This window comes from Parasteatoda tepidariorum, chromosome 12 (genome assembly GCF_982258835.1).
Source record: "Parasteatoda tepidariorum strain Cologne lab strain chromosome 12, Ptep-v5.0, whole genome shotgun sequence".
NCBI lineage: Eukaryota > Metazoa > Arthropoda > Arachnida > Araneae > Theridiidae > Parasteatoda > Parasteatoda tepidariorum.
The window spans coordinates 12,256,074-12,267,740 of record NC_141766.1 but is presented as its reverse complement, the minus strand read 5'-3'; the positions used below and the strand labels follow the sequence as shown (position 1 = coordinate 12,267,740).

Here is an 11,667-nt window from a genome sequence, read left to right as displayed (position 1 = left end):
TTAAAATTTAATTCTTTATATCATTCTGAAATTCAAATATTTGAAATAAAATAAAACACACAATTTATGTACTTACAAAAAATAAATAAATAAATAAAATAAAGAACATTTTAGTAAACATTCCAAGCTAGCCTGTTAGCGTACAATTAGTTTGGTAGTAAAGCGTTTTCTTGGTTTTCATTTGTGTGTAATGGAAATTCTAATTATTTTCATTCAAAAAGTTTTTCAAAGTACGATTTTACTCCTCTATTTCAATAACAAGGTACTTTGATATCTGGGTCGTGTTAAAAGTTAAAAATATAAAAAAAGTATTTCTCAACATCCACTAAGATGACAATTTGTCTGTCAAGGATGATAAGAAAATTTATGGTTAAAAAAATAATTCATTGCGATAATGAACATACAGCTGTAATGTTATTATTGTTCAGTTATCTAAAAGATTTTTTCGTGGTTTTCCTTTGCATTTAACGCAATATTTGATTTGTCTAAATTTTAATTTAATTTTAAATACAATATAGGTTACTACAAAAGCTTTTATAAACATGATTTTACTCTGATATTTAAATTGCAAGGTACTTTGATTTCTGGGTCGTGTTAAAAGTAAAAAGTGTTTCACAACATCAACTAATATGACAATTAGTCTCTCAAGGATGATAAAAAAAAAAATTATTGAAAAAATAATTCATTGCGATAATGAACATTTAGCTAGAATCCTATTACCGTTCAGAAATCTAAAAGACTTTTTTGCGGTTTTTCCTTGCATGTAACGCAAAATTTGATTATTTCTATTTAGCCTTAATTGAAATAAGTTATTTTCATAACTTTAATAATTATGATTGTACTCCAAGTAACTTATGAGTAATTTTGATTTCTGGGTTGAATTAAAAATAATAAGCACGTTTCCTTATATTCACAAAGATGTTAAGCCATCTATCAAGGATGGGAAGAAAAAAATTATTGATTATTTAAAAATAACTTCGTTTAGATAATGAACATTTAGCTGGAATACCTATTACCGATAAAAACAATCTGAAAAACGCATTTGTAGTTTTCTTTAGCATGTAACGCAAAATTTGATAATTTAATTTTATAAATTATCAATAATAGATTATTTTATAACTATAGATTATTTTTATAACTTTCTTTTATAACTTTAATAAAATAGATTATTTTTATAACTTTCATAAGTATATAATTGTAATTCGATATTTAAATTGTGGCTTATTTTGTTTTACTGGTTGAGTTAAAAAGAAGAGCTTTTCATTTATATTCAGCAAGTTGATACCTTATCTATTTCATAATTTTATAACCGTCGTCGAACAGCCGACCTAATTATGTGCTTACGCCTACTCATGTTTAACTCCGTAAATTCAATTTTAAATCATATCCAAAAGACAGGGAGAGTCCTTTATAAAGTATTGAGAGAAATTTGCCTCCATATTGGCCTTCTTGATGGAACTAGCCCGCATTTACGTTACATTTTGAGGAAAACATCCCACTGTTAGCCTGACTTCAAGGAGACTCCTGATCTTCTGAACCCCAACGGCTAGGCCTGATTAATAATAAAAAATGGCTGCTTATAAAAAAATAATTTCATTGAGATAAAGATGAACATTTAGTTGAAATCCTATTACCGCCAAGCAATCTGAAAAACATTTTCTAGGTTTTCCTTTGCGTGTAACGCAAAATTTTATTACTTTAATTTCAACTTAATCTTGGTTAAAATAAATTATTTTTATAACTTTTATAAACATTGTTTTACGCCGATATTTAGATTGCACGTTACTTCGATTTTTGGAATGAGTTAAAAATTACAAAAAATATGAAGAGCATCTCGCTATATTCACCGAAATAATTGACTGTCTGTCAAAGACGCTAAAAAAATTATTTATTATATAAAAAAAATTCATTACGATTACTGAGCATTTCGCTGGAACTCCTTAAGCGTCAAGCAATCTGAAAGATATTTTCGTGGTTTCCCTTTACGTGTAACGCAAAATATGATTGTTTTCTTAAAAAAAACATTCATAAAGGCAGCAATGTTTAAATATTTACATAAATTATGAATTATTTTATCTATATTCCTTGTAAATCAAAACAAAATGAAGAGCATTCGATTGTGGGCAATTAATTAGCAAGGTACATAGTCTTACGCGGACATTAAGTAATGAATTGGGAGATTTTGATACTGATATACATATATATATATATATATATATATTATTTGAATAATTATTTGTGCAAAGGCATTAATAAAGATCGGAAATTAATAGATAATACAATCGAGTTCATAATAAATACTACGAATAATTATTTTCATGAAAAAGATTTTTATTTTTAATTCTCATCGGAAAATTTAACAAATTTACGGTTGCATGGCTTTAAAAAAATGTGTCATTGATGTGCATTTTTAATTATTACGATTTTAAAACAATAATAGTAAACTTATAAAATTCAAAGGATTTTAGTTTCGAACTCCTTCTGTTAAATCATATTTTTAAATACAAAAAAATGCTAATATAAGCATCTATACTTCAGTTATAATAGAACCAGACGCTTCAAACTAATAACTATGGTTGGATAAGTAAATATCCTTCCTTCGGTTTTAATTAATCTAAGTTCTGAAAACCAAAACTAAACAAAACCGAAACTATAGTATATAATTGCTCGTAATCTGAATGATCTCTGCTTTTAAAGCTTCAATAAACAAACAAATAAATTATGAGTAATGAATAGACATCTTTAAGCAATATACAAAATAATATACTGGTTTACGGAAATGAAAAAGTTTTAGAATTTAAATTAAATTGCTTTTTAATGATCAACACTGATTACGCGCAATGCAAAGGTACGGCGGAGATGTCAGAAAATAATCACTACGACGACGCGAACGCCACTTTTTGTGCGTAAAACCGGTCTGTCAAAAGCGTGTTGCTTTTCTAACCCCCCCCCCCGGGAAAGTTAAATGTCCTTATCCCCTATATTAGTCCCTGGACTCTCTCCAAGTTGATGCTGAAAGCATGCGAAGTGCTGCCATAGGCAAAGAGTTCTGCTCTATGCCACCTGTACCCCATTTCAATCTCCAAGATAGTGAGACATATAAAAAATTAATAAAAAATTAAAAAAGGCACCAAATTTATTAAAAAAAATAAAGAAAGAAAATCAAAGGCTAACTTATTTCAGGGCGAAATTTTCAGCAATTTTCCGAAATCGAGTCATCGCCAGCAAACACAAACCATTTCCCGTGCCACAAGTAGTGCTGTTATTTGCGAACAGTAGCTTGACTTGGCTACTTTGAAATTCAATCGCTCATTATGACAAAATTATTATTTTGTCTTTCCTTGCAATTTCCTTGCCTTTCCTTCATAATTATTTTCCCTTTTTCACTGAGGGATTTATGCCAAACTAGTTTGATGAGAAGAAATGAAAAAAAAAAGAAAGAAAAAACGGGATTCATGCTTTTAGAAAAGTGTCATATATGCTAGTATTGGCGATCGAAATGGGCTGCAGGTGGTGTCGAGCAGAACTCTCTACCTATGGCAACACTTCACATGCTTTCCCCATTAGCGTGTGGAAAGTCATAGAGGAAGGAAGTACGTTAGTTTCTCTCTTGATTTTCATATAGATTCAAATCTTTTAAGTTGGAAAACTATATGGAACTGAAAACTGCATTAAACATAGTTCTAAAGAGAAGTATTACGGGAATTTTAAAAAATATTTTTATTGAATTAAAAGGAAAAATATTGAGAAAAGGGAAAATATCGTAGTACATTCCTATACAACTGAAAAGAGGAGGAGAGGGAAGGGAGAAGGGCTAAAGGCATGAAACCGGTCTCTCCCCAGATGGCGTATTCGAGTGTTGCGATCGCCAATATGCTAAATTAATTCTCGGACACCATAAATATATATATTTTTTTAATCTCCTCAACACAAAACAAAAAATGTAGATAGCGTATGATAAGCGAAAAATAAAAGTATAGCACCAATATCACCACTCATGCGAATATCTTTTGAGGAAGGTGGAATCAGCTGATAGCTGTTTGCTGCTTGTTTTAATGTGCATTTGCAAAACAATGTATAATTACAATTATTGCAGTAAACGTATTTGGTTAAGTGTATTTGAAAGTACATTTAAGAGTTATATATATTTTTTTCATTTATACTTTTAACCGAATTTTAATATGAAATTCTATTAAGTTTTGAAAATTTTCCATACCGTGAAACTTGAGTTTTGTAAACAATCTATACTACGCCTAGAAAAAACAAGTAACATTTTGACGCAATTATTTCAGAAATTTGTGAATCTATTTAAAGAATTTTTTTTATATCCGATGAAAAAGAAAATAAATTTTTAAAAATCCAAGATTTAGTTTTTTAGCTTCAAGAAACCTTTAATATCAGTATTTACTACAAAAAATGCATAATTAATTATTTTTCAAATTAAATTCAAGCTTCACAAAATTTAATTTTTCGTTAGCAATAAAAATAATGAGAATTCATGATGAACAGTGCAGAGACCTTTAAATTAAAGTTTTAGGAGCATATCTTTCAAATATTAAATTTTTTTCGATTAATAAATAAATATTAAACATTTAACAAGGAAACAATCCAGATTATATTCTGATGCTAAATTAGGAAATAATTAGACTTTTTTATGTATAAAATATTTTATTGTCACTTAAAAAATTGAACATCATTTCGGTAGTAAAATTAAATTATAGCTAAACAGCATGCCTATAGAAAAAATATCAATGTATTTGAGTAACCTAACAGGATTTTACATTTTCAAACCTTTGAAAATTAATGAGCCTGTATTAGAAAAAAAGCAAATGATATATATTATACATGTAATTAATCTTTCTTGTCTTTATTGTCTCTCCAGATGCAGTAGGTCAAAGATGAAGCTAAGGTCACCCAAGCCCAGTAAGGCAACATAAGGTAAGCTGCAGTCTTATTAACGGGATAAAATGTGTACACACATGCTCCAATGTTAACCCATAATGCAAGTATTTCTGCAAGGGCCTATATGAAAAAGAAAAAAATTAAATATTAGGAAAAAAGCAATTTTAAATAAAAGTGTATGTACAGGTTGGGTTGAAACAATTATATGATTTAAAACCTGAGCAATAAATTGTTAAATTGCATTAAAATATTGATGATGAGCACTATTGTAAAGTACACAATTTCTCTCCAGTTTCACAGATTATCAAATTGCATTATGCAGAGTGGAACACTATATTATAAAAACCTTGATTAATTGTTTTTGAAATCACGTCGTTTATTTTTTATTGTAAATTTCTTAAAATATCAGTACATAAGAACTTATGACGTTATAAAACTTTATATTTACTTCTACATTTTAAAATTTATGCTATCATGCTTAGTATAATATAAATTTGACGCCCACAATACAAAAAGCATAACATTGTTATTTAAGAATAGGGTTTAGGTTAACTTTTGGTATATGATTTTAAGACGTTCATTAGTAGCCGAGTGTAAGTGGTTATGCTATATCTATCATTGAAATATGGTAATCTATAAAGGATAAATTCAAAGTAAAATTTTCTTAGAAACCTTTTCAGTTTTTATGTTTTACCACAAGTGTATTTTAATACACAATATGTTATTGCTATACAAACTGTTGGAAAGATCACGCGATTGGCGATCAAAGTGGGCTGCAGGTGGCGTAGAGCAGAATTCTCTACCTATGGCAACACTTCGCATGCTTTCACCATTAGCGTGTGGAGAGTCATGGAGGAAGGAAGTACGTTAGTTTCTGTCTCGATTTTCATATAGATTAAAATCTTTTAATTTTTAAAACTATATGAAACTGAAAACTACATTAAACATAGTTCTAAACGAAAGTATCATGGAAATTTTAAAAAATATTTTTATTAAATAAAAAGGAAAAATATTAAGAAAAGGGAAAATATACGATTCCTATACAACTGAAAAGAGGAGGAAAGGGAAGGGAGAACGGCCAAGGGCATGAAACCAGTCTCTCCCCAGATGGCATATTCGAGCGTTGCGATTGCCTATATCACGTGATGCCACAACGAATGTGCTAATACTCTTTCTCCAATTCAGTGAAATTCCAAAATATATTCCAATTTTTTTTCCCTGGTCAATTCGCGATCGCAACACTCGAATACGCCATCTGGGGAGAGAACGGTTTCATGCTTTTAGCCCTTCTCCCTTCCCTCTCCTCCTCTTTTCAGTTGTATAAGAATGTACTACGATAATTTCCATTTTCTTAATATTTTTCCTTTTTATGTAATAAAAATATTTTTTTAAAATTTCTATGATACTTTTCTTTAGAACTAAGTTTAATGTAGTTTTCAGTTCCATATAGTTTTTTAAGTTAAAAGATTTTAATCTTTGTGAAAATCAAGAGAGAAACTAACGTACTTCCTTCCTCTATGACTTTCCACAGGCTAATGGGGAAAGCATGTGAAGTGTTGCCATAGGAAAAGAGTTCTGCTCTACGCCACCTGCAGCCCATTTCGATCGCCAATTTTTTAGAAGATTTGTAATAGCATTCAAGAGCATTGTAAAGTAAATACTATGTTTTATTTCAACTCTCAACATGCAAGATAGATAGGTGATCAGTTTACAATGGTTTTTCTCCGTTTGCACAATATGGACTTAACTCGATTCTTGATAATGTCGGTGTTAATTTAAAAAGATTGTCATATTAACGACATTGATACGACTTTTTGAGTTATCACTTCTTTATGATCTTTTACGTATGCGTGCAGACTATAACTGTACTGCATCAAACTCATGTTAAAATATTACAATATTGCATTTACAAAATAGTAAAGATGAACGGTACTAGAAACTATGTCTGCAATATTCACAGGAGCACTGGGATATCTCGAGAAACCGCTTATATCTGAATATAATAAACCCTCAGAAAGATTTGATTATAAATGACAACATCTAATTGTTTTTGTAAATATTTAATTCACATTTTAATATTAATTGCAAAAATAACACCGATTTATCACAAATATTTCTGTGAATAAATTTAGGTCAATTAGTTCACGATATTTCAGTTGTAATAATAATAAATAAATTTTGGTTGAAGTTGTAAAGTCAGTATCATTTTGAACAAAACAATTCTCTGATGAACCAGTTCTGTTCTGGAGTATTAAAAAATATGGAACAGAATTGTTTTGGCATATTCTATAGTAAAATAATGATGAATACAAGCTATATAATAACGAATTTATAATTGTTTGTTAGAGAAGATTGTTTTGTTGTTTTTCATTGACGTCTCACAATGGACAATTTTATTTTATTTTATATCCGTCGTTGAACAGTCGACCCAATTTTGGGTTTACGACTACTAATGTTCAACTCCGTAGCCTTGTAATTTTGAACCAATCCAGAAGGCAAGGAAACTCCTGGATCCGTACCACCAGAGGTATTGATTGGTTATGGGAACATGGAGGACTTTGCGACACGACGGGTTTAGCGTGTATCAGTCACCATTTACTACACGGGGAGTCTTCGTCTGGCCTGGGATCGAATCCACGGACTCTTGGACATGGGCCCAGTACCCTACCAACCAGGCTATCCCGGCTCTACAATGGGTTATTGTCGACGATCTGAGGAACATCCCCAAGGATGATCCGAAGACTTGCCATCACAATTTTTATCCTCAGCAGAGGAGATGGCACCTCTGCCCAACGACCTGCGCTGGCATAATATAGCCTAAAATATATATATAAAATATGATCAACCTCCGAAATCAAATCTTGGCTACGGCACCGAGTTATTTTACAATAAAAACATATAATTTCACGTTGTAAAATAATTGTTTTAATCCTTTGTCACGGAATTTTCATCAAACATATTTTTCATACTCTTTTTATTATTTTGTATTAATATAGGTCAAAATAATTGAAAAATATTATATTTAGCATTTTAATAGCTTATGTTTATGTTGTTGTTTTTGTTCATTTACGTCGCACTAGGGCTGCACAATAGGCTATGTTTATGGTTATGAAATACAGCATAAGATACCGGTGTCTCTTTCTGCGTTAAAGTTAAAATCTTCCAAACACAGCTCATTTCCAAACAATATTTTTTTAAAGAGTGCTCTTATTTGCAGTTATTTAGATCTAAGAAAAACAGCTATTCATTATTAAAATTTTTTTAATTTACAAAGTCAATTATTGATGAATTTTTGAATATGAATGAATTTTTTTTTCAAACTTATCTTTTTGGATTTTATATATTAGTACAAATATAATTCCGATAATCTAACAACTTATTTTTAGTAACTATAAGAGTTTTTTTATAATTAAAAAGTACCTCAATATATTCTTAATTGTTATTAGAGGGCCAGAAAAAAATATTTAGAAGGGACACAGATGTTCATCTGCATAAAGAGTTAACCTTTCTCTGCAATACTGCGTTCATTTTGAGAAGATGCAATAAACTTTTCTTACTATCCATATAACTATATGATAAAACTTAGAAATGAAAGAAATAGGAGTGACTTACCAATCCTCTCTTATGAAGCTTAAAAAATATGATTGACCATGACCAGTTTAAAGCGAGATTCAAATAATATAGTCTCAGAGGTAGTTGTGCAGCTCCGTTGGGGTCACACATTCCTCCATCTCTGTAAACTAAGTATGAAGCATAACCCATTCCAGTATACAATGTTGTCCACACTGGGCCAAAGACGTAGTTAGGGGGTCTCCAAGAGGGAAGCTTGAGTTTCTAAAATGTTATAAGAATTTCATTGCAATTACAAATTAAATGCAAGTAAATAGAATTTAGAGTACCTCGATATAAAATCTTTCATTGTTAGAGTTTTACACATTTTTCCAAAAAATGGTCCTCGGTTTAACCATAACATCGGTACCATAAGTCATAATATCGTACATATTTACTGCGACCTTTATAGTAACTTTATTTAAAGTTTTTTTACAAGCCAACCGTAAAGAGAACTTCCTGACTCTGAAGCAGCACGTGACAATACATTGAGAGGATTCTGAAACTATGACGCATGATCGGAGAACGTACGATATGATCGAACATCCAACTTTTAACGTAAAAAATCGAATCTCATCCCAAATCACGGTAAACGAAGATTTCATTGAGTAGTAGGCTTGAATAAAGAAATATGAATGTGTAAATAAGGGGATTTTTTTCTAGGTAAAACGGACATTTGTAAAAACAGTGAAAAATCCCTGTCCTCGCTCAAGATGAATTTTCGATAACTAAACTTGTAAGTTTTAATGTCTCAAAAATATTTATTTTCGTAAATTTTGCCTACTGAGACTAATTCTATAAAATGTATGTACAGTGAGTTAAAAAAAGAAGATTAATAATATAAAACTTTTATTTAATCGCGAATAACTTTTGATCTAATGATTGGATCATCACGTTTTAGGACTCAATCTGAATGGTTCGAAGGGGTGACCTCGAATATGTTAATTAATTTGTGCAGACGATATTTTAAGATACGAAAGCAAGCACAAAACGTACTTTCTCTGAATAAACATACTTTTTTTCCAACGGATTCGGATTTTTGATTCCTAAAATGGGGGGGGGGTAGTCGTAACCTGGGAAATATAGTTCCCTTAGTTTGATCAGAAGAGTAATCTAAAGTTTCGACCCCTTAATTTTAATTTTACTTTTTGCGGATTTTTCCATATCTCGAGAACTTTTTAAGCAAATTGAAAATTTTTTGCATCATCAATTTTTGCACATCATCACTGTCCAAACTTCGGGTTGCTCTCTTGAGATGTATGGGGATCATATTTCTCAGATTTCTGCTACCCCCTATATTTTGGGTATCAGAAACATGAATTCGTCAAGATAAAGGTATATTTGTCCAGAGAAAGTACGTTTTTGAGTCTGATTTCGTAACTTATATCGTCTGCACTAATTAAATAGCATATTCGAAGTCATCCTCTCGAAACTTAAAGATTGAGTTCCAGAACGTGAAGGTCCTATCATTATATCAAAAGTTATTCAGGGTGGTTTCTTTTTCTTTGCCCACTGTACATACATTACGCTTAACTTTTAGCGCATTTTGGGTTAAAATACTATTTCCTATAGTGAAGATTTTTAAATTGAAGGGGTCCATGAAAATAACATTTGTCTGCAAAAATGACATTTCTTTATAACATTACGAGGATAATATAATTGAAGTTCTCGTAAATTAGGTTCCTGATTTAATAGTATCATATTAGCCTCTTTAAAAGATGTATTTTTAAATAGTAACCGAATTTTAAAGTTGCCAATTAACTTCATATGTCTGTTTAAAACGTGTTTGACTGCCTTATAGATAAGTAATCTATGCACAAAATATTAAGAAATGTATATAGAGAAATTATATTAAAACTAACATTTTGATTTGCTGAGCAAAATCATTAATTTTGGAGAAAAAAAATGTATATTAATGGACTTACCTCATAATAACCTTTGATTTCTTTTCTTGTTAAAAATGCAGTTAATATGCCCCCAACATGAGGTAATGCTATTGCACTGGCAATAGGAATGTATGCGTTCATCTTAATTCAATATTAATCTTAAGTTAAAAAATAAAAATTGCGTTTGATATAGCAAAATCTGATATGTGCACTTAAATATTAAATGAAGGTGTTATTTCTTTAAAAAGTTTAAAGAACTTTGTGGGTAATGCAAATTTTAGAGGCATACGAGTCCGAAACAAAATCTAAACAAAACTTAACAATTGTATTGTTTTACTTCATGATTATCTTAATAGTGAGAGAAACGAAAGATAAGAATAGTGATAATAAAATACAATAGATAATATTGGATTTCTTTCTTTTCTTTTCCCCTTCTTTTTTAAAAAGAGAATGCAAGATATGGAAGCTGTACTAAGGGACTGTTCACACATTTCGATTCAGTTGAAAGGATGAATCCAAACTTTGTTATATGAAGGAGAAAAAAACGAATTCCACAGTTGTGGGAAATTTTAAGATAAAATATATTCTTCCACTTTTATTTAAGGGAAATATGGGAGGTTTGATCAACTCTTTCCAATATTTAAATATCTTTTTGTTCTCATCCAGAATTTTTTTTTTCCGTTGAAAGTTCTCTTCTGCGCGCCTGTGCCCTCGGCCATTGTAATAGTAAGGAAAAAAAGGATAAAATCTATACGTACGTAGATTAATGTTCACTAAAAGTAAGAATACTTAGTATTGCTACTTCCTATTTTAATGTATTTACTTGAAAATAAAACTTGCTAAAATAATATGGAAAAAATAATTTCTGTTTACTCATGATGGCGCATTTTTAAAATCACCCCTTGAAAAAGGACTGTGAGCTTTAATAAGTTATTCAAAGAAGATTTCAAATAAGTTATTGCTATAATTTCGTACTTCGATTATGACATACTAAAAGCCTGTATACTTATTGTTTACTTTTACTTGCCATTTTAATGCATTTACTTAAAAATAAAGTTAAAACATAGTTGCAGAAGTGCGTAGAATTATTTTATTATAAAAACAGAGTGTGGAATTGCACAGTTTTTACTTTGTCATTAAAAATTTTCAAGTAACATTTTATGGAAGTATTGGAATAAAAACACGGTGTTCTGTGAAAACTATCCCTAATTTGTATTTTAGGAACCCTTACCAAAATTGAAAATAGAAAAAGTATGCACATTTCTGTTCA

General features: G+C 30.1%; 1 protein-coding gene across 1 annotated transcript; it reads right to left on the bottom strand.

Annotated features, from left to right (window-relative positions):
• Window positions 1–4,648: 4,648 nt before the first annotated feature.
• Window positions 4,649–10,753, bottom strand: LOC107437393 (translocator protein 2). The gene is made up of 3 exons (XM_016049380.3): window positions 10,437–10,753; window positions 8,515–8,736; window positions 4,649–5,022 (listed from the first exon to the last, which is right to left on the bottom strand). Exons 1-3 carry the CDS (start codon window positions 10,536–10,538, stop codon window positions 4,852–4,854), a joined length of 495 nt encoding a protein of 164 aa, XP_015904866.1. The 5' UTR covers window positions 10,539–10,753; the 3' UTR covers window positions 4,649–4,851.
• Window positions 10,754–11,667: the final 914 nt, after the last annotated feature.